General features: G+C 38.2%; 1 protein-coding gene across 2 annotated transcripts in view; it reads right to left on the reverse strand.

The window, feature by feature from the left end:
• The window catches only part of KCNQ5 (potassium voltage-gated channel subfamily Q member 5), a 514470-nt gene that overhangs the window by 121284 nt on the left and 368156 nt on the right, over nt 1–25030 (reverse strand). For both annotated transcript variants that reach the window (XM_079780853.1, XM_079780852.1), the window contains exon 3: nt 17561–17687. In XM_079780853.1, the coding sequence (XP_079636979.1) occupies nt 17561–17687 (127 nt within the window). The remainder of the gene's footprint in view (nt 1–17560; nt 17688–25030) is intronic.

Genomic DNA, 25030 nt, shown 5'->3' on the forward strand with positions numbered 1-25030 from the left:
AAAAGGATGAAAAGTCATGCATAGTTTTGGATGATTCAGGACACGTTTTAGGGCAATGACAGAGTGGCTATATATTATGTTCCTTTATCTATACTAATAATAGCCTAGGGCCGTCACAACCTAAATGACCAGATGGACGACCAGTCACCAGTAAGTGCATGGAACACCTCTCAGTCTCTCCCCTGTGGCTCCTATCACAGCAAGGCTGGCGGCAGGTGGGTGGGCAGAGTGGCTGGGGGTGGGCGGGGTGAGGCAGGCGCAGCGAGGTCATTAGCCATAGCGGCTGCGGATCAGGCCCAGAGAGAGGCCCAGAGAGAGAGGCAGGGCCTGATCCGCAGCTGCCATGGAGGCTGCGGATCAGGCCCAGAGAGAAAGGCAGTAGCAGGGCCATTCTGAATTTCCCAGAAGAGCCAATGGCTGCCTAGGAGGCGGAGCTTTTGACGCTGACTGGCATAGAAACCGACCAATCACCTAATCTGGGTGAACTTCGAAGGCAGAACCTAAGGTGGGGGCTGAGGAGGGGTTTCAAGGGCAACAGCTGTTTGGTGTAAGGTGTAAGAAAGTGGTTCAATTTTTAATGACTGGTTTGGCAGTACAGTGAATATGGCTGGCTATCAGTCCAGATATAGGGATTATGTATTTTTGTCTGTAAAGAGCATCTTCTCCTGCTGAAAAAGGCTCCCCCCCATTTAAGCAATCCTATCCTATATAATCTATCTATACTAATAAAAGGATAATATGCTAATTAGACTGGGTCAATTGGCCATCTTCCAGATGTCCGAGTTCCTTTCAGACAAAGCTATGGTGGTGGGGGCCGAGGCAGAGGCAGTTAGGGGCAATCAGGCTGGCACGAGAGGGCAATTGGGGGCAAGATCAGGCCGACAGGAGTTAGGGGCAATCAGGCCAGCAGGGGAGGGCAGTTGGGGGTGACCAGGCTGGCAGGGGAGGGCAGATAGGGGCGATCAGGAAGGCAGGGGAGAGCAGTTAGGGGTGATCAGGCAGGCAGGAAGAGATGGTTAGGGGCAATCAGGAAGGCAGGCAGAGGGGTCAGGGGCAATCAGGCAGGCAGGCAGAGTGGTTAGGGGTGATCAGGCAGGCAGGCTGGTGAGCAGTTAGGAGCCAGTGGTCCCAGATTGTGAGAGGGATGTCCAATTGGAGAGGGTGCAGGGTGGGCTGAGGGAATCCCTCTCCCCGCACCAGGCCTCTAGTATAGAAAATTAAAAAAGGCTTTTAGAAGCAGCCATTTTGCACGTTGATGTCTTCAGATGTTCTTTTCTTCCAGCCCTTATTTTCTCACGCATCAAATGAAAACCTGCAGCCAGTTTCAATTCAGCAGAGCCCCACACCTGTATTTGACTGCAGGTCTAAAAAAAAAATTGGATTACGACCAATGAATGATCAAAGTTGAAACTTCTTCTAGAAATCCCCTAACATCCTATGATGAAACCCAATGCTTAGATATCTTGTTCAGTGTCATAACCTGAGTGTTTATACATCTACAGTCAAACAATGTCATTACAGGTTTAAATTTACAGATTGAAAGCAAAATACCTAACTTTCAACACTCCCTTTTGCACTTATTCTAAGCAGTTGAATGATACGGACTCTTTGAATTTTGGCAGCTGGTTATGTTTAGTAGTGCTGGGAACTGTAATTTTTCTTTGAGAAACTTGATACTTATTTTCAGACATCAGGTTATGGTTAATCATCATCTACTACTAAAAGTTTCTGAAAGGATATCTTTAGGAAGTGCTTTGAATAGACAGTGCTATTTGGATTTTGCAGATGAACATGCCACTTCAGCTAAAATGTCACTAAGCAAAGGGCACCTATGGATGGGGTTTCATTTTAAGTCTTATGGAGGGAAATTACCTGGTACACCTGGCTTTCTTAATCTTTTTCAAAATGCAAGTTCTTATTTTTAGAAGTAAGAAATAGACACAGTTTAGGCTCCTGAATAATCCTTAGGGATAAACACTGGAGTGTGAAAAATGGACTTTTTCTTCTGTAAAGAATGAAAAGATAGTGCTTAAAAGGAGTAAATGTGAGCAAACACAAGCCACAAATAAATACCTGACACTCATTATAATTTTGGAAATCCTACATGTTGCCATGTGCAGATCTATCCTACCCTCTATCTGTATTTTTAGAAGGTTATTAACTAAACAAATTGTGTTTAATTACACTCTAAATTCCATCTTTAATTATGAAATTCTTGCCCAAATTTTCCCTCATTGGCATTAGCTACAGGGAAGTTTTTAGAACCTTTTAATTTCATATTTGCTTTTATGTGCTACTGTTTATGAACCCTACAAAGTATATTTCTGTTCTTATCCATGTTTAAAAAGGAAAGAAATGGTTTCCTGGAGAGGCTTATAGAAGAGATAATACAAGCCAGCACAGGATTAGAATTCGTGGTAAACAACCCGGGAAGCTGCAGCTCAGTCTGCAAAATGTACATACGGTCTCATAACACATCCTAAGCTATGAGGAAAAATCCTATTTTGGACTCACTTCCTTTTCATTATCAATTCCTTTCCTACCATTATGAGCTTTTTGAATGAGACACGCTCTGTTTCAAGGAGAACAAAAACAAGGGTTATTGAAAACATGTGATGATTCGACCTAGGCATCCTTTGTAATGAGGCTGGAGATGGTCTACCAGAGCTCAGTGCCATTCGGAGCAGGATATTTTCCCACACACTAAATGTGGAGAAGTATCAAGAAAACGTAATTAAAAAATAGTTTCAGATGTGCACATTTTAACATTGTGACCAGTAAATACTCCAGAAAACCACAGAAACTTGATAAGGAATGGATTCTTAAGGGCAAATGTCTTGAGGATTAGCTACAGTCCTTTGATCTCCAAATTCCAAACACAGATTTGGAGTCTGTGGTAGGAGCTCAAAGCAAATACAGTATTTAAAAGGCAAAAGTAAGAACATTGAGAGAAAGGTAACATGGGGGTAGAGGAGCCTCCTGTAAAGAAGCCTATAATTAATTACAAGCATGCAAAGTAAGCACTTTATTTAAAAATATCATCACATTCACATGATCAAACAAATGTAGGGAACTGAAGCAATTAGACCAAAAAATGCAGGCAAAAATTATTCTTCTGAAAACTCTTGATAACTGAGGTAAAGGTGCTATTTATTTTATTTTATTTTTTGTCTTGCATTTCTTGGATAATTGTAACAATTTTTTCCCCTTCATTTTCTCATATTGTTTTTACATTGTGTATGTAGAAGGTACAATGGGAGGGGGGAAAGATTTACATGTGAATGTCTACTAGCTTGAACTGTTTTGAACTTTTTATTCACTCGATCCACACTTATTGTGGCCAGAAACTGCTAGGACCTGGGTATACAATAGTAAAGGCATGGATGGGACTTGGATGGGTGAACAAGACAGATGACACCCTGCACACACGGGGATGAGAGGACAATTGGCATAGAAGACACTGAATAGAGGAATACAAGGAGCACAGTGCAGGGTCAGCCTACCTACTTAAGGGGCCAGGAAAACCAGGGGAAAACATGGGTTAAGCCATAATGGACAATCAAACCCCTCTTATTAACCCAACATCCTTTAGGTACCACAATACAATCATATCTGAAATGATCACATCTAAAGAGCTCTAGACTAAAATAGTACCTGGAAAGTTTCCTCCCCATCTACTCCTCTTTGAAAATAAAATATATTATTTAAGATATAAGTCTCTCAAATTCTAGGAAATCAGTATTGATTGAGAAAAAGCAACCAACAAAAACATACAAAGAGGTCTTACAGAATTGATACTTTTTCTTCTGATTATATTTATTGATTCTGGGATTGATTAGAGATCAGACTGAACCCATTACTTTTTTGATTCAGTGTATTCCACTAACAGTTATAGTGTATTTATTACATGCCAGGCACTAAGCTAAAATTTTTACATGTATTATTTTATTTAATCTCCTTGGGCAATCTTTTGGGAAAGTACAACTAAAATTCTAAGTTTAATATTAAAGAAATGTGTGGAGAGCAAATTAAGGCCAATCATAGAAAACCTTTCCAGACAAGGCTCTGTTAAGGGAGTTAAAAATGCTGTTTTGTGTTACTTCAGCCTAGGGCTGAAAAACATTCAAGTGAAAATCCTATGGTAAGTTACCTCCAACATTATCTTTTGCAATGACAAAAATGCCTCCAGAGTGAGATTCTGCATAATGGTACATTATGGGAACCGATCAATCCATCCCAATATCACTGGACAACAATTATAATAATAGTCAGCATTTATGTTGTGCTTACTATGTGCAGGCAACATTCTTTTTATTTAGTTTTAAAATAGTTAATATGTTTATAGTTTAAATATCAAAATGGTATAAAGAGAAATTAATGATTACTCTTGCTCTCAGCCCTGTCCCCATTCACTTTGCCCTTCTCATTATCTTCAAGTGAACATTTTATTTTTTTTAAAAAAAACCTGGCCAATGTGTCTTTATACAAATAAAAAACAATATGACCATATATTGTTTCTCTTTTCTTACACAAAAATATAGCATACTACATATGCAGTATTACATTTTTTCCTTTTACTTATATATACTGAGATTTTTCTAAACTACATAACTATATAACTTCATTGCATTTTATTTATTGTATTCTTAGTTTATTCAGCTACACTGAATACTTATTATACATTAATGAAACTATTAGAAAGCAAATTTTTGAGTTGAAGTGTAAATGTCATGTAATTTTATGAGACATTGACAGTTTTCCATAAGGGTGATACCATTTTGCATTCTATGGAGTATAAATGCCAATTTCCTCATGGCCTCACTAAAAATGTGTAGTCAGATTTTGGATTTTTGTCAATCTCAGGAAATACTATGAGAAATAGAGTTATTTTTATGTGAACTGCCTGTTCATATTCATTTGACATCTTTTATTTTTTACTGGGATATTAATTTTTTTTCTGAATTTCTAGAGCTCTTTACATTTTAAATGATTAACTCTTTATCTTTGATAGGAGTTGTATTTTCCCATATTTGTCTTTTGACTTTGCTTGTTTATTTTATGCAGCATTATTTGATTTCATTTAGCCTAATTTTATAAATTTTTAATTTTTATGTAGTCTAAATTTATTAATATTTTCTTCTATAATTTCTATATTTTTAGTTGCAGTTAGAAAGGTCTTCTGGTTCCATGATTACAAAAAAATTTACCCATTTCTGCTATCTAGTATTTATAGTTTTATTTAAATCTTTGATTTATTTGGAGTTTGTCTTGGAATATGGTAAGATATATGTGGATCAAATTTATCTTTTTCAAAATGAGTAATTAGTTGTACCAACATCACTTATAACACAGTGAGAATGAAGTTGAAATTCATGAATTTGAGCACATGGGATTGTTATTAACTTTTGAGAACATGACTTTTCTGTTGATGGTGATGAAGAATCCATTGGGAGACATTAAAGAAAATGATGGAGAAAAAGCAGAGTCTGGGAGAATAGTTTTAATAATAGGGGAATTTCGGAAAGGTGTGGAATTAGGGAGCACAAATGACCCTCTTTTTAGATCACATCAGAACCATGAATATTGGGGCTCACTTTGCTATAAAGCTCCACTGGGTCTTGGTGGGCATTTTAAACTTTTTATTCTGTTGGAGTTGTGCTTTAAAGCTCTAACTAATGTGATTATAGATGGCCTTCCACGGGTTTCCTATCCACAGATTTAACTGACTGGGGATCAAAAATATTCCAAAGAGAAAAGTTATGTTGTTGTTGACATGCACTATGAAGATAGGTCTAGGATGGTTTCAGACTTATTTTCTTTTCATTATTCCCTAACAATGCAGTATATGTATGTCACTTACATTATATTGGATATTATAACTAATCTGGAGATGAATTAAAGTATATGGGAGGGAAGGATGTGCGTAGGGCATATGCAAAGACTAGGCTATCCTAATATATAAAAAGCCAAGGGCTGTCATGACTGAAACAACTGGACAGACGACTGAACAGCAAGCTGCATGGGGTGATCAGGCTAGCAGGGGGTGGCAATTAGGGGCAACCAGGCTGGCAGGGGGGGCAGTAAGGGGCAACCAGGCCGGCAAGGGGGACAGTAAGGGGTGACCAGGCCAGCGGGAGGGGGGCAGTTGGGGGCAACCAGGTTGGCAGGGGGAGCAGTTAGGGGCGACCAGGCTGGCAGAGGGGGCAGTTGGGGATGACCAGGCCAGTGGGGGGGGGCAGTTAGGGGCGATCAGGCTGGCAGGCAGAGGCGGTTAGGGGTGATCAGGTTGGCAGGGGGGGGCAGTTAGGGATGATCAGGCAGGCAGGCAGGTGAGCAGTTAGGAGCCAGTGGTCCCAGATTGTGAGGGGGATGTCTGACTGATGGTTTAGGCCCGATCCCTGGGATCGGGCCTAAACCGGCAGTTGGACATCCCCCAAGGGGTCCTGGATTGCAGAGGGTGCAGGCTGGGCTGAGGGCACCCCCCTGTGCACAAATTTTGTGCACCAGGCCTCTAGTTTTATATAAGGGACTTGTGCTTCTGGGGATTTTGGTATCTGTGGGGATCCTGGAACTAACCCCTTCAGAGACTGAGGAACAACTGTAGGTATATCCTTAGCAGGCAAGCATATTTAGTATTGGTCTCATTAACATTTGCTTGAAAAGGAACTTTCTACAAAATAAAGTTAGATTTAACCCTTTGCACTCGCTTGCTTTTTTCTCGATTCCTTTATTCTAATGCTAACCGTGTCGAGTCACACTCGACATCCTAGTGCAAAAGGTTAAGTAATGGTCCTTCAGGAATCTGTATAGTATTGACTTTTTACATTAATTTGTCTCTCAAACTTCATCTACATAAACATCAAAGTTACATTCATTTACCAGAACACAAAGAACTTCTCCTTAACGACTATATTTTAATTTGTTTTATTGATCCAAGTGGTTCAATATGAATTTTAGAAACTTCTGCTTCTGAAAATAATTTTCATAGAAAAACAGATAAAGTAGAATCATTTAATTTCTATGAAAATAAAAAATGTCACTTAAGTCAGCATAGCTGTAATTTATTGCCATGAAATATTCTAGGCATTTTTATATTTTGAAAGGAATGGTCACATTCTGGAAGACAGTTTGGCAGTTTCTGATAAAGTTAAAGAAACACCATATGATCCAGTAATCTCACTCCTGGGTATTTACCCTAGAGAAATAAAAACTTATGTTCATACAAAAACCTGTGCACGAATATGCATAGCATCCTTATTTCCAATAGCCAAAATTGAGAAACAATCCATTGACCATTAAAAGGTAAATGGATAAACTATGGTACATCCATAATATGGAATACTATTCAGCAGTAAAAAGGAATGAAATACTGATACATGTAGTGACTTGGATGGATCTCAAGAGTATTATGCTGAGTTGGGGGAAAAAGCCAATTTCAAAAGGTTACTACCATATGATTCCACTTACATAACATTCTAAAAATGACAAAATTACAGTGATGGAGAAGCCTATATAATAAAGAGGTAATATGCAAATTGACCCTCACGCCCTCACAAAGATGGCTGCCTATGATCAGGCCGGCAGGGAGGTTAGTGAGAGACGATCAAACTACTGAACAAGCAGGCTGCGTGAGATGACCAGGCTGGCAGAGGGGGAAGTAAGGGGTGACCAGGCAGGCAGGCAGGTGAGCGATTAGGAGCCAGTGGTCCAGGATTGTGAAAGGGTTGTCCGACTGCTGGTTTAGGCCTGACCCAGGATCGGGCCTAAACCGGCAGTTGGACATCCCCCAAGGGGTCCCAGATTGGAGAGGGTGCAGGCTGGGCTGAGGGTAACCCCCCCCACCCCATGCACGAATTTCATGCACCGGGCCTCTAGTAGATTAATAATTCCGAGGGGTTAGGTTTGGGAAGGGGAGTGACTCTAAAGGGATAATGTAAGGGATAGCACTCCGAGATACTTTAGGGTGATGGGACAATTTTGTATCTTGACTGTGATAATTAAATTAATCTATACATGTGATAAAATTTCAATGTGGTATATATAGAAAAAATTGAGTGCATGCAAAAATTGGTGAAATCTGAATGTCTGCAATTTAGTTAGTAATATATATCCATATCAACTTCTTGGTTTTGATAATTGCACCATACTTATGTCAGATGTTATCATTGGGGGAAGCTGGATGAAAGTACATGGGTACAAGGGAACTCTTTGTACTATATTTGTAAGTTCTAAGTCTAAAGTTATCTCAAAATAAGAAGTTGAAAAAAAATGGCCTCACCTTAGGAAGATGGCTAATGGGAAAAAGAATTGTACATGTTATGACACTGATGTCTATTTTCTTTTAGACTTCAGCTAAAATGTGGGGTGGAGGAGGTTTGGGATGGGAATCAGACTTCAGCACATCGTTTCTTCATTTTTTCCTATGACACCGTGGGTAGTGGAGGGAGATGTGGTGTCATAGAAAGACCTTGGGACTTGATGTGAGCAAATCTTTCTCTGTTTTTTGTGTTCTGATTCTTTTGCTTATATGCAGTGTGACCCTTGATAAGACCTTTAAGCTAACACTCTATTTTTAAATTTATAAAATGGGTATCATATAGGAGGAGATGGAAGAGGGCATATGGGGGATAAATGGTGATGGGAGGAGACTTGACTCGGGGTAGTGATGTGTTGTGGAATTGTGCACCTGAAACCTGTATAATTTTGTTAATCACTATACCCCAAATTCAATACAAGGAAAACTAAAATAAAATGGGTATCATAATCTCTTCCAACTTTAATAAGATTTTCATAGGATTTATATGAGATAGTCCATAAATATGATTTATAATTCAAACTATGAAATTTTATTCCTGTTCATGTAACACCAGATAGCCCAACTCACAACCTTCTAGTATTTTCAGCTTCAAAAGATTTCTTATGCAAGTACATAACCACAGTGAATTAGTGGACAAGTAATCAAAAGTCAAAAATGAAGCAAAGGCTCACTTATCTTTTGTTTCAAGGAAGGCTGTGAGTTGAGCATTTAGCTCAATGTGTGTTTTTTTTCTTTCAAACCAGAAGGGTTCAGAGGGAAAGTAATGCACTGTTTTCTTTCATAATTAAAAAGAAATCAGTAAGTTATTTCTAACAAAAGAAGATGGTTCTGCAGCATTTTCAATTGGAACTTTTGCTTATGTTTAAAAAGGAGGAAAATAAAAAAGTTCTTTGCCAATTGTGGCCAGTAGAATTAGCATCATCTCTTTCATGGCATCAGATACCACATGAAAATCTGGATCCTGAAAAGAAAGTTGCTAATCTAACATGGTCTCCCACCAACCCTTTAATAAATTCATTTTGCCTGCACCATCATTATTCTTCCAAATGTAGATTAAATGGATTATGCTGTAATTAAATTTCTTTAGAGCAATAGGCTCTAGGGAGGCAGAATTCTATTACTAGCTTCACTGCTGACTTAGGGGCCAGGTATGAACCCCCCTTATTTCACGGCGCCTCAATTCTTCTGTCTATAGAGTGAGATAAACAATGTCTCAGAGGGGCACGGTGCTGCTGCTTTATGAGCTCTACATTCTAATTGCACTCCAAATTCCTTGATGGAAAAGTGCTCTTTGAAGAATTAAAGATGTATTTATATTGTTGTTGTGACTCTTAACAGGAATGAAGCTTTAAAATCTAATTTTAAAAGCCTCCTACTGCACAGTACATTACCCACTTTCTTAAATACTGCAATCAGCTGTGCACTGAGTAGCTCTGTGGTATTTATTAAAAATAAAAAATAAAACACTGCAAAGATGTACTGTAGAACGTTTTCAAAGCTATGTGCAGCGGTTTAACGGCAGGACTTCCATTGAAGTTAATGGGACTCATACTGGCAAATTCCAAGCACCACTTTGAAAATTTACCCCATAGTGATAGTTTAATGTTTCTTATTGATCATAAGTTTTCAGATAACATTTCGAGGCAAAAAGGGAAAACTTATCAAAGGAAATAAATAATCTTTAATGAGATAACTCTGCATTGCCACCGTTCTAAGTAAGAGGATGCTCACAGTGCTTTGGTAAGGAGGCTCTTGGGGATTGTTTTTTGGCGACTGTGGCCAATGGGGTGAGAAAAGTTTTCATCATATTCTCCTAATTCCTGTGGCTTATAGAAAATAACATTTGATATTTCATGTTTGCAAAGGTAGAGATATTGTTATGTGGGAAAGTAAGAGGGAATAGGTTTATATTCTTCTGAATGAGTAAAATTTGCATATTGCTGATACAAAGTTCAAACAGGTATAGATGACTAAAAAACCCAGAGCTTTGTATATCCATACTTTTTGTTGCCTGATCAAAATGTGTTTTTCTTAGTCCAAATATCATACCTGCCACTGATCTATTGGACTTTTAACTAGTGTGGTAACCTGATATTAGAAGCTGCCTTGTATCACATAACTATATGCTCTCATATGGCCTACATGACCCTCATGTGACCTCTGCCTATCTGTCCATCAGTTCCTACTACTCTGCCTACTACTCACTGAGCTCCAGCCAAAATGTCTTTCCCTTGGACAAGCCAGGCTCATTGGGTTTTAAGAATGTTTGCAATTACCATTTTCTGGCCTGGAAAGATATCTGCCTAAATCTTCTCATGACTGGTTCCCTTTTAATATTCAGGTCAACTTGAGGTTCCATTCCTTAGAAAGACTTTCTCAGGCCCCCCAATCTGAAGAAGCCCCCACTATCTCTGTTTTATTTTCTTCATTGCATGTCTCTTCAGTTGATATCTTACTTTTCAAAAACATGTTTGTGTATTTTTTTTTTTTTTCTATCCATGGGATATTCGTTCTATGAGTAGGACCTTGCCCACAATCTCTCCAGCATTTCGAATCCTGCTTGGGCATGGTGCACATTGTATAAATGTTAGTTGGGTGACTAAACTAAAAACCCGGGGTACCTTTTGCTCCTGTGACTCATACAATTTGTAATGAGATTCTATATCTTCTTCCCACAAGTACTTCCACCTCCATCACCCTTACTTGATATCACCATAATTAGTCTCCCCCCTTCCAGTTTTGCCCTTCTTTAAGAGCATAGGAGACTGTATTCTTACAGGCAGGGACCATGTTCCATTCATCTTTGAGGTTTTTATACCTAAGACCATGTTTAGCATATAATAAGTGCTCTGTCTGTGAATGAATTTTCTTACATAACATTTGATAGTACAGAATATTAGTACAATATATCACAGTGCTCTACTGAAGTTTATAGAAAGAGTGGGAAATAATCATTTGTTATTCATTTCCCTCTAAGGGCATTTTCTATATGGTTAAGTCATATCAGCTAATCAAGCTACTTTGTAAGTTCAAATTTGTGCATCAGGTCAACAATCACCTAAACAGGTTTCGAAATAGTCTACTAATGTTAACAAACATTCAAAGGCTTTTCTGGGAGTAACATTACATATCCTGGAGATGTTTCTAATTGGGAAATACATGGAGAACCTCATGATAATTCTGCTTAAGAGCATATGCATTCTGATACAAGGCAAATAAAACTGCTTTAGAGCCCAATTTCCCCTTTAGGTTAGAGAACAGAAATAAGTGACCTGATACTAAACCTGGTGAAATTAAGACTGATACTGCAATGAAAGTCATTTTGTAAAGTTCAACTTCTCATTCAAAAATCTTGGATTACTAAAGATGAACATAAAAGTATCAGGTTCTTTGTGAGTTGATGACAATGAACAAGGTTCAATTACATTTAAACAAGGGTAATTTTGTCATAGTTGGGCAGTGTGGTACAACAATTGCTTGGTCGTTGTCCTGGGTTCCTGGCACACTGCTCCCAAAATCCTTGGAATCTCTGAAGTGATAAATGTCTTTTGTATGCTAATGAGATGACCATAGTTTTAAGATTGGGGCCAGTTACCAGAAAGACCAAAGCACAGTTAGGGAGTTGGAACTTTAAGCCCAACCCTGGACCTCTGGAAAGGGAACAAGGTCTAGAGAGGAGTTCAATCACCAATGGGCAATGATTTAATCAGTTGTGCCTAAGTAATAATGAGAGCTCCATGAAAATATCTAAACCATGAGGTTCTGAGAGCTTCCAGGCTGGTGAATACATTGAGGTGCTGGGAGGGTGGCATTCCTGGAGATATTTCCCCACGCCAAATAACTGTCCTATGCTTCTCTTCCACTTGCCTGTGCTGGAATTGTATCTTTTATAATAAACCAAAAATAGTAAGTAAAGCGCTTTCCTCAGTTCTGTGAATCATTTTAGAGAATTCTCAAACCTGAGATGGGGGTGTGGAAACACTCATAGTTGTAGTTAGCTGGGTAGAAGTGTATGTAGGGCACCTCATTATGGCTGGCAAGTCAAGGCTGGGAGAGGGGTGCAGGGGGAGTCTTGTGGGACTTAGTTCTTAACCTGTGGAATCTGCACTAACTCTGTGTAGTTAGTATCAGAATTTAATTGAGTTGTTTAATACCCAGTTGGTGTATTGAGAGTTGAAGAATTGGCTGGTATGAGGAAAAAAACACACTTTCAATCCAACAGGGTTTAATTGTCTTCAGAAGGCCCAATGAATCATATGGAATAAATCTATGTGTGAAGTAGTTTGAAGACTTAGAAGTAAAGAGAAACAGAAGAAGATAGGAAATAGGAGAGAATATAATTTCTACCAAAGGAGAGAAAAGATTAGAAGGTATATAAAATGATGCAATTCAAAGGCTTAGAACACAATTCAATGTTTCATGGAATTGAAGATGGAGAAGGCAGAGAAGCAAAAAAATAATAAAATGCTGAATGTCTGTTGATGGTGATGAAGAATCATGTCTCAAATCTTCAGTTGAGAGGGCAGTGGCAGTTCTGGGAATCTCTGACTTAACTTTTGAACACATTAGCAGCTGAAGTTGCCTTTTAATGGGATGAACTTCCAGATATATTAGAGTGGTCTTGGCTGTGTGGTTGATTTTAATAAAGGCTCCTATTTTGTTTTAGCCAAGTAAGAAGCTGGTTATTTTTTTCTTATTAAAAAATTCACTTGTTGGCATTTTCCTGAGAGACTGTTATCTCACATCAAAGGCATATGTGCTCAATTCATGGGGGAAAGATCTGTGCTGTGGTTTGTCTCCTTTGTCTTCTTGTGGAAATATTACACTGAAGGAAAACTGTTAAAACTGCATTAAGAAATCAACTTAAATTTAGCACCAAGTACAGATCCAAGATTAATAACAGGCTGGTATTTTCTGCTTCTTTAAGATGCATTGCAAGACTGAAAAATATGGCCCTATTATATCTGTCTTTAAAATCACTAGGGAATCCAAACAAGCCACTGTTGGAAGTAATTTGTTGGCTTCCTGACACATCAGGCTCATTATCCTGATCTAAGTACCAGCCTTTGGTACTATTTGCAATTTTCAGGTAGGTCATTAATAAAAGCTTGAAAAAAATAATGACTACAAAATCAGGCTTTGAAGTTATTTCACACATTCTCAATATTGAGGTCATTGAATGAGTGATTTGTGCTTGAATGTAGAAACATTGTAAAGGGCAACCTGGATTGTCATCCTAAAATATACTTGACCCTACAAATTGGTAAGGCAATGATTATTGCCCATAGTTGTAGAAATATTATTTCAACAGAGTCTTTGAGGAGAGATGTAAATTAAATATATAGGCATAAGGAATAATTTTGTAATAAAAAAGAAAATTTACCAGTTTTCAAAGGAAACTCCCCAAACCAAGCAGAGATAATTACAGTAATGAAAAACAGTGCCTAATTAAAAACAATTAATAGACTTTTCTCTTCCCCTAGGTAAGCAACTGTTATTTAAAATGTTTTCCCAAACACACAAGTATACAATGATTTTCTGATTTCTTAAATCAACAAGTTTTTTAAATGCTCCTGGCTCTGGTTAGAGTGCAGGGGTAAGAGGTTGGGCAGTTCAGGAGGGGGAAGTTCTAAAGTCTTTGGGAATTAGCCCGTGGGACCTCTATCAAATTGTGTCCAAATACTATCATTTGGTCTATAGGGCTCAATACTATAGAAAGGTTACTAGATGGCCACTCAGGTAGCTTTCATCACTTTCCAATCAGAAAGAATAATATTGGTGTGCTTACAGAAAGCATTTTTCACATTGAAGGTACAGCCAGATTATCACAATCTTGTCTATATCTTTTTCTTGAATGCTTAAGACTTCTGAAAACATTTGGGTGTGTATTTGGCATGTTCAGAGTAATGAAATCATACAAACACATCGAGACCTGAGAAATCTTAGCTACATTTTCAAACTCAGAGCAGTTACCATGGACAGATGAGAGAGATATTATTCCTTGTTCCATTTCATCACAGTAAATTATGTTGAACACGGGAACTACAAGGTTCAGTTTACATTATACTTTATCATTTTACCAGTGACATCAATCATTTTTATGGACCTATTAAACAGGCCTAGAAGGGGTTTTGTCATCTGGTACAGCCTGCTGCCTCAGACAGGTGACATTTGGTTCCTCTGTGTAAGTTAAAATTGTATTGACCTCATACTAAAGAGCCACATTTGAACATGTTTCACTATTACCTCAATTCACCTGGGCCATGGATCAAACTTATATGCACTTTCAATAAGAGACTGAAAAATGCATAGTTACCCTAAATGTAAGTATAAATATTGTCTTTGTTCTAATAGGGATTCGTTATATACTTATGCATGGAATTTTCTTCCAAAGTGATTAATTTACAAAAATACCCAAATGAAGAAAAGGCTTAAAGCGTTAACTAAACTGAAACTATGCCTAAGCCATGTTATACTAAATTTGTAAGGTCACTATTGACAGGGTCAAAGGTGTCTAAAATTATATATAACATAACATCATTTTTAGAACCACGTGTCACATCCAAACCTCAAGGATCTGATACAGGGAGAGAAAGATTAAAGCACTCAGAGAGGCTGACGCATCCAGGGTTGAAAACAGCTATCAAAAGGCAGCAGGCATCTGGGAAAGAACTTTTTTTTCAGCTTGGGGGCCGGAAATACATTGGCATTGCCTCTGGAGCTGGAACAAAACCAATTTGTAATTGGTTTTAAAGTCTGGAGTGGAACATTCCTGCAGCCATCCATGAACCAATCTTATCCTGTAGAAGCTGAGTGAGTCTTGGCCAACCATTTGCCTTGTAAATTGTTTTGTTTTGGTCCCTTATAGGACAGAAAGTACTCATGCAATGGTTTCACATTAAGTTACAGTCCTCTGTGATGTTGTTTGAGCAGAGAATTCAAAAAGAAAAAAAAATCTCCAGGGAGAAAAATCAAAAGCCTTCACTAATGTGCTTTGGGGCTGGGCGGGCCTGCAAGGCTGGGAGTTCCTACCTATTTTCCCCTCTACCTGAGCAATGGTTTCCAAAAAGGAGAAGAGCCCATTCTTGCAGAAGAGAGGCAGCTAGACAAATAAAATTCATTAGCAGAGGCCACACAAGGCATTTTAAGATTGTGCTAATTTAGAATTTCACTATTGTCACTCCAGTGCTTCAAACACCACCAAATTTCTATAAAGTTTGACTGAATAAATGGTGACTCTTTTGAAGTGTGTATACCATGAAATTGCCTCGGTGGCAGAGAGTGTGGGGAGCCCACCCATTCTTCCATCCCCAGGACAGTGCTCTTCCTTCGCAACAAGGGTGGAATGAAAGATGGTTCTGAACAGGGCCCATGGATGAGGAGACACCTTCTCCAATGCCTCCTTAAATTCACTCTGCCCCTGCCTCAGGGAACAGGGGTAAAGGAGGAGACTAAGAAGATTGCTCAACTATTCCTGACTTCTAAAACAAAATGAAAACCCACTGTGGATGAAGAAGATAGTCTAAATCACTTTGTAGATTAAAAATCCACTTTCTCAGAGTGGAAATGGTTGAAATAAGCAAGCCTCCCCAAGAACTTTCAGTATTTGGATTTGAATGGCTGCCAAAGAAGCGAGAAGGCAAGAAGAGCAAGAAAACCAGATTTAGCTGTTAAATAACAACAACCACCATAACAATAATAGCTTGTATATATAGGGTTTTTCCCCTCAAAAGGAAGAACATTCTAATTTTTAAAAAGGGGGTGGGGCTGAAGCTATGTTCTTCTAAAACAGTGGCTCTCAACCTTTCTAATGCTGCGACCCTTTAATACAGTTCCTCATGTTGTGGTGATCCCCAACCATAAAATTATTTTCATTGCTACTTCATAACTGTAATTTTGCTACTGTTAATGAATCGTAATGTAAATATCTGTGTTTTCCGATGGTCTTAGGCTCTACAGCAGCGGTTCTCAACCTGTGGGTCGCAGGGTCGCCTAAGACCATCAGAAAACACAGATATTTACATTAACTGCAAAATTACAGTTATGAAGTAGCAATGAAAATAATTTTATGGTTGGGGGTCACCACAACATGAGGAACTGTATTAAAGGGTCGTGGCATTAGAAAGGTTGAGAACCACTGTTCTAAAATGTCAATGTCATGAGGCAAAGAAGGTCTGAGGAATTGTTCTAGATTAAAGGAGACTAAAGAGACATGGCAACTAAATGCAGTATGTGATCTTCAACTGGATCATGTACTGAGGAGGAAAAAATGCTGTAAAGGACATTATTGGATCAGCTGACAAAACTGGAATATAACCAGGAGATTCAAGTGTTGCATTAATGTTAAAATTACTGAAGGTTATGTAAAGGAATATCTTTATCGTTAGGAAATCTACATTGCAATATTTAGGGAAAAAGGACTTCGATGTAGGCAACTTACTCTTTTTTTAAATTATTTTTTTTGAGATATAATTTATCAGAATTTCCAATTTTATGATATATTTTTAAATATATTACTGGAAGATCCCAGATCTTAACCCCAGAATGCTATATGGCATCTTCATTAAGAAGTGTAATTTGAAATTGGTACGTAGGTGAGAATGGAATCCCTCTGAAAACCACAGCATCTAGGGAGGTGCAGAGATGTGATTCTTACTTAGGGGCTGCAGGGTGGGTGACTCATATTTCAGAGTATAAAACACTTAATCCTGTATGAAGTTACCAGTGCATAAAATAAAACAAACTTGAGGCACACTAGTTGACATGCATTACCAAATCTAATACACTTCTATCCATTCCAGTTAATTAGAAGCATAAAGAGATATTGCTTATATTGTAGGGGAGAAAAGGGTTTTTTATATTTACTGAAATTAATGCTTCCCTAATTCAGGTCAACACTGAGAACCATATAGTTCAGTGTAACTTAATTGATACAAGTGGGTGTTCTAGAGCCAGACCTTCTGGCTCAAATCCCAGCTCCATCACTTACTACTTATATGACTTTTAGTAACTTATTTCACTTTTCTTTGCCTCAATTTCTTCATCTGTAAAATGGGGATAATAAAAATACCTATCACACAGTGCTGTGGTGAGGATTAAATGAGTCAACACTTTTAAAAACACAAGTGTGCCTGATGTGATAAATACTCCACAAATATTAATTTTAATATAAATTAAATGTTGCAATACAGTAGACAGAAGAAAAGGATGCAGAAGTCCAGGTATCTGGACTTTGATATTTACCTATAACACAGAAGGGCTTTCGGGCAAACCTCAGTCTTCCTTGCCATCCTCTGTATCGACAACAGCAACCTGCAGACCAGATTCGAATGATGAACTCCAAACCAAAGACGACAATCATCACGAACTCCTAAAATATCAAATCAGACATGTTAGAGGTATTGAACAAACCAGAGCAAGAAGTTTGGAGCGTATTTCTGAACATTTAGGCACTTCATCTAAAATGTCTATTTGTTAAATTTAGACAATTTAAGAACATCTCTTCTCCAAACCAAACTAAACCTGGAGAACACTGAGAACTCATATTGTCTGCATTTGCTATTATGGACTGCCATTCCTTTGCAAGTCTTGAACACTTTGCAGATTTAAGAGTCAGTTTCAATACTAAATTTGCAGGTTGAATTACCAATCTGCTTTGTATAGCTGACTTACCAGTGTAGCTGACTTCAGCTACCTGGTGACATGTGAAAGATCTGAAATGAAAGAGAGGACCCTGAAAACACAACTTGACAGTTTCACAGAAAACAGACCATTTGGCTGCAAGAAGTGACTATCTCTAAGCCCTTAAGATTTGTTCTTAGATAAAAAGAACTGAATATTTAAAACTTTGCTGAGTTCTTTTATTATGGTGTCTAAATCTCCTTATAAAACAGCAAGTTTCAGAAACATTACTGTGCATGTGGCATATGTACGCTTTGTCAAAAATGAGACCCTAAAGTCTTCGAATCTGAAGGTTGTTAATTATTATACTGACCTTTGGTGAGAGCTGCTTGGAAAATAACACCTGCTCCAGCAAAAGGACTTTGAGATTATTTAGGAAGACTTGTGAGTGAACCTTGGGGAAAGGGCAACTAAATTGGCTCATTAAGCAGTGGGTCATAGAATGAGAAACCCAATGGAATTTTTAAGAAGAAAGCATTTTTGGAGCAAGCTAATCATACCACCTTGTTGTCCCTATAGGGACAAGCACTGAGTTTATCAAAATTGGTTTCTTTTTAAAAACAATTCCCTGTCTTGTTTTGAAACAAGGATTGGTTCAGTATTAATAATGTAGAACAGCTGTCTTCAACCTTTTTCATCTCATGGAATACATAACTAATTACCAAAATTCTGTGGCACACCAAAAAATATATATTTTTTGCTGATATTACAAAAAATAGGTATAATTGTTGACAGCTATTGTTGTATTGACTGTTGTCATTTTTTAAAATTTGGCAATCTAAGGGAAAAGAGGTCAGTGCCCCTGACTTAATAGTCAGGTATTACATGTTTTAAAAATTCTTGTGGCACCCGTTGAAAATTGCTGATGTAGAACTATATATATATATATGTTTAAAATTTTTATTGAACTTACTACTTATGAATTGATTTTTACTATAATTGCTTAATTATAAAAGTGATACATGGTCCTTATGAAAACATTAAACATTACAGAAATATAGAGCATAGAAAGTAAAGGTTCTAATCCACTCCCCATTCTCCCACCCCATGCACCAAGATAAAAACTGTTATCAAATTTAGAAAAATGGCATTTGTGTTGCAAGTTTCAGGCAAATGTCTATTTCTTCAGTTAGAGTATGTGATGATGTGTTGCACTTTTGAAATGCCTAGTAGAGATACATCATTTTATCCGTCTGTTATTTTGCACTAAGTAACCCACAAATATTTCTCACGATTGGAAATAAATCTCCAACATCATTGCTGCTAACTTATAGTGATTTAAAACTATCTATGGGTTAAATCTCTGAAGATGACTTTACACACAGATGACAAAAACTATGCAACATTAATGACATGAGGGTTTTTGATTTTGTTAATCCTCACCTGAGGATATTTTTCTCATTGATTTTTTAGAGAAAACGGACCGGGGGCAGTGTGTGTGTGTGTGTGTGTGTGTGTGTGTGTGTGTGTGTGTGTGTGTGTAAGAGACAGAGAAACTGTCCATTCCAGTTAGAATGTGAGAGAGACACTTCAATTGGTTGCCTCCGGCATGTGCCCTGACAGGGGTCAGGGACAGAGTCTGCAACTGAGGTACGTGCCCTTGACCAGAATTGAACCCTCGACCATTTAAGTCAAAAGGCCAACACTTTAACCACTGAGCAAAACTGGCTAGAGCTGAGGGCTTTGTTTTGTTTTGTCTTTGTTATATATCTAGGTGGTTGGGTCTAGTCCTTTATTAAGATGGCTGCAGTACCTGATCACTTGTGTTTCATCCAGCACATTTTCCCACACACAGAAAGCATGCCAAGGCCTATGATGTCCATGGAGCTGTGTCCCATCCAGGTGTAATGGCAGGTCCACTTTTCTACCCCAGCCTCTAACCCCTACTTGTGCCAGAAAGGTTGGCACTCCACTGGTGACAGGTCATATTATAAGGATTATGCAAGAATATCCCACATATGCCCGAGGCCCCAGGCACTACCATATCATGATGTTTCTTCTAGTGGGAATAGCTGACATTATTCTAAAGTAATAATATTTAACCATTGCTATTTTGCACCATTTTTAGGTTGCACTGTGGTAGGATAAATTAAGTCTACAAATTTGTTACTCAGGACCCTTTGTTCAGGAATATTGCTTACAGTTTCTTAAGGGGTTAGGGAAAAATCTTTCATTTCCAAATAAAGCTAGAAGAAGTTGTAATTAGATTTCACCACGGGAACGTAACTTCTGCCTTGAGGGAAGTAATAATAGAATTAGAATTCTCTTGTTCTTCCTTGCTAGAGACCATTACTTAGCATTCCCTATGAGGGCTTGGTTTCAGACTGTGTGAAAAGTAACCCTGGAAATCTCTGTCACTGAGTAAGCAGCAGTGAGAGGTGAGAGCTCAGCAGTTGTGGAGAGCGTCCTCAGGCCCAGCGCAGCAGCTGTGGGGAAGTTCTCTCTCCAAGACTTGGACTGATGTGATGGGGACAAAAGTGTGAAAACCACTTTGAACAGACTCCACCTCCTGGTTCCTGCAGGTTGCATCTTATTTCAGTAAAAAGGAATAAATTTTATTGAGCTAGAGAAGGGCAATCGCCCCTCATCTGACAGGTGTAAAATGAGTGGGGAGTGGGAGTGTGAAGAGACCACTTTTCCCCTCTTTTTTCCTTTCCCCAGCTTTGTTGAGGTATAATTGACAAATAAAAATTGTATATATTTAATGTATACAACTTGATGTTTTAATATACATATACATTGTGAAATGATCATAATCAAGCTAATTACGTATTTATCACCTCATAGTTAACATTTTGTGTGTGTGTGGTGAGAACACTTAAAATCGACTTAGCATATTTTCAGTATACAATATTATTATTACTAGAAGCCGGGTGCACAAAATTCGGGTATTGGGGGGGTGTCCTTTAGCCTGGCCTGCGCCCTCTTGCAATCCAGGACCCCTTGCGTAGGGTCCCTAGGCCTGACCAGCAATCAGGGCCTATCAGGGCTTTCCTTCCCGCTGCTGCTGGCAGCTGGCCCTGCCCCTGCCCTTGCTGCTGCCACTGCTTGCCATTTGTGCGGCCCTGTCCTCCTCCCCCACCACCGGTTGCCTCCCTCTGTGGGCGACAGGTGTGGGGTGCGATCACTTGGCTGGGCTGGCCTGGGCCTCCTTCTTCAGGGTGATTGCTGGCTGGCCCTGCACACCCGCCACAGTGTTGCTGGCCAGTGGCCTGGGCTTCCCTCTGTGGGGCAATCGGTCGCGGGGCTCTGTGATTGATTGCCCAGCAGAGGGAGGCCTTGCAATCTGGCTGGGGCTTTGTGATCAATTGCCACGCAGAGGGTGGCCTGGTCTCCCTCTGCTGGGCGATTGCAGAGCCTGCTCCCCCCCTCCCCCAGATCAATTGCCCCACCGGCCAGTGGCCTGGGTCTCCCTCTGTGGGGCGATCATGGGGCAATGGCAGCCCCCCCCCCCCAACCAATAGTATCACACCTGCCTTGGCTGGCCTGGCACCAGTGCGTGTCATAGTGTGGTCGTCTGAAAGTTATCTGGATGGTCGTTCTGCTATTTGGTCGTTCAGTCGATTTTCATATTATGGTTTTATTATTATAGATTATTATAGATAGTCACCATGTCATACATCAGATATCCAGAATGGGTTTATCATGAATAACTGAAATTTGCATAGCTGAAACAGTAACAACTCTCCATTTTCCCCAACACCTAGCCCACCATTCTACCCTGCCCTTATGAGTTCAATTTTTTTAGATTCCATATAATTGAGATCATGTAGTATTGTAGCTGTCTTTCTCTGTCTGGCTTATTTCACATAGCATAATGTCCTTCATGTTCATCCATGTTATGGCAAATGGTAGGATTTCCTTCTCTTTCAAGGCTATACCATTGCACATATATACCACATTTTTAATCCATTTGTCCTTTGATGGACACAGAGGTTGTTTTCATATCTTTGATATTGTGAGTAATGTTGCAATGAACATGAAAATGCAAATATCTCTTCATAATCTTGGCTTCATTTTCTTTGGATATATTCCCAGAAGTGATATTGCTGGGTCATATGGTAGTTCTAGTTTTAATTTTTTGAGGAACCTCCATAGTGTTTCCCATAGTGGTTGCACCAATTTACACTCCAACCAACAATGCATAAAGGTTCCCTTTGCTCCATAGCCTCACCAGAACTTATCTTTTGTCTTTGAAAATAGACATTTTAACAAGTGTGAGATGACATCACTGTGGTTTTGATTTTCATTTCCCTGATGATTAGTGATGTTGAGCATATTTTCATATACCTGTTGGCCATTTGTACGTCTTCTTTTGAGACATGTCTATCCAGGTCCTTTGCTCATTTTAAAAATAGGTTATTTTTGAATTTTTGCTATTGAGTTATAGAAGTTTCATTTATATATATATATGTCCTTAGATGTTTTCTCTCATTCTGAAGGTTGTCTTTTCATTCTGTTGATTATTTCCTTTGCTGTGCGGAAAGTTTCTCAGTTTGATGCAATCCCATTTGTCTTGTTTTGCTTTTGTTGCCTGTGCTTTGGGATCTTGTTTCAAAAAATCATTGTCTAGAGTAATGTCAAGCTCTTCCCCTAGAGTTTTCTTCTGGAGTTTTAGGCCTTATATTTAAGTCTTTAACCCATTTTGAGTTGATTTTTTTTATATGGTATTAGATAAGTGTCCAATTTTATTCTTTTGCACACAGATATCCAGTTTTTCCATTTATTATAAAAATCACAGCAAGTTAGAAATAGAGATTTATTATCTCAATTTAATAAATAACATGTACAAAACTCAATGAAACATTTAGCTATGCTCTTAGCAAAACAGACATAATATGCATGCTAAAATTACGAAGTGTTGATAAAAGAAATCAGAGAAGACCTAAATAAATGGAAATACCATGTTCATGAATTGGATGACTCAACATAATAAAGATAGCACCTTTTCCCAAGTTGATCTATAAGTTTAATAAAATTTCTATAAAAATCTCAAAAAGCATTTTTTTAAAGAAATAAACAAACTTACTCTAAAATTAATAAGGAAAAACCCAGGTGCTAGAATAGGTAAAACAATCCCAACAAAGAAGAATAAAGTTAAAGGAATCACTCAATATGATAGTAAGACCTACTATATAGCTCCAATATTCAAGACTGTGTGGTACTCTCAGAGAGACAGACACACAGAGAACAATAGAGAGAACAGAATAGAGAATTTGGAAACAGACAAATATGCTCAATTTATTTAAAAATATTTTTATTGGTTTCAGAGAATAAGGGAGAGGGAGAGAGAGATAAAACATTAATGATGAAAGAGAATCATTGATTGGCTGTCTCCTGCATGCCCCACACTGGGGATCAAGCCCACAATCTGGGCATATCAATCAGTGACCTCTTCATTCATAGGTCAATGTTCAACCACTGAGCCATAATGGCTAGGCTGATTTTTCTTATAAAAGTGAAAAAGCAATTTAGTGAAGGAAGAAATAGCCATTTAACAAATGATGTTGGGGCAATCCAGCATTAATAGGCTACCCCAAACGTGAACCTAAATCTATACCTCACACCTTATACAAAAATCAATTCAAATATAACATGTACTTAAATGTTAAACTATAAAACTGTTAGTAAAAAACAGGAGTAAATTTTGGGAATTTGAGTTAAATAAAAGTTGTTAGACTTGACATGAAAGCACAAGGAATAAAAGGAAAAATTAATGACTTGGATTTCATTAAAAGTAGAGAGAATGAAAAGACACACTATAGTCTGGGGGAAAACATTTACAAACCACATATATGACAAAGGACTAGTATCTAGAATATGTAAAAACTCTTAAGACTCAGGAGTTAAAGAACAACAACACACAAATTCAATTAGGAAATGGGCAAAAGTCATGAATGACATTTCACTGAAGGGGATATATGGATAGCTAATCAGCACATGAAAAGATATTCAACATCATTAGCCATACAGAAAATGTAAATTCAAATCACAATGAAATAACATTACACACATGTCAGAATGGCTAAAATAAAAAATAGTGACAACATAAAATGCTGGGGATAATGCAGGGAAGCTGGATCATTCATCCACTGCTGGTGGGAATGTAAAATGGTACCACTCATCTGAAAACAGTTTTATTCATTCTTATAAAAATGCAGTTACTATATGACTCAGCAATTTTATTCTTGGACATTCACGTCAGAGAAATGAAAACTTATTGTTTATACAAAAACCTGTACACAACTGTTCATAGTGGATTTACTCATAATGACCCCAAACTGAAAACAGTCCAAATGTCCTCACCATTTGAATGAGATAAACAAGGAGTACTGTATCTATACCATGCTTTACTACTCAACAATAAAAAATGAATAAACTGTTGATACATAAGACAACTTGGATGGATCTCTATAGAATTATGCTGAGTGAAAAAAGCCAATCTCAAAAGGTTACATATAATATTATTCCATTTATATAACATTTTTACATATTATCTTAGCCAAAAGGCTGAGAAATGATTATATGACATTTTTAAAATGAAAAAAAAAGAAGAAAAAAGAAATGCAGAACAACTAATGGTTGACAGAAGTCAAGGATTGTCGGGGGAGTCGTGGGTGGGTGGGAAGGAGGAGGTGGGTGTGGGTATTAAAGGGCAATCTGAGAGACCCTCGTGGTGATGGAACTGCATGGTATCTTGATTTTTGTTACAGATACATGAGCCTCTAACATTGCACAGGACTACAGCCACACATACTAATGTGTATAACCAAAACTGGAGAAATTTAAAAAAAGATCTGTGGATTGTAGCAATACTAGTATTCTGGTTGTGATATTATACTATAGATTTGCAAAATTTTATTGTTTGAAGGAACAGGTTAAAGTGTACCCAGGATACCTCATATTATTTCTTACAATGGCATGTGAATCTGCAATTATCTCAAAAAATTTTCAGTAAAAAAGCACTGCCCATCATCCAACCAATGGGGGAGACTCATAAGAGGAAATATTTTCCTCTTTAAGTCCAGATGC

Source organism: Cnephaeus nilssonii (genome assembly GCF_951640355.1).
Source record: "Cnephaeus nilssonii genome assembly, chromosome: 9".
NCBI lineage: Eukaryota > Metazoa > Chordata > Mammalia > Chiroptera > Vespertilionidae > Cnephaeus > Cnephaeus nilssonii.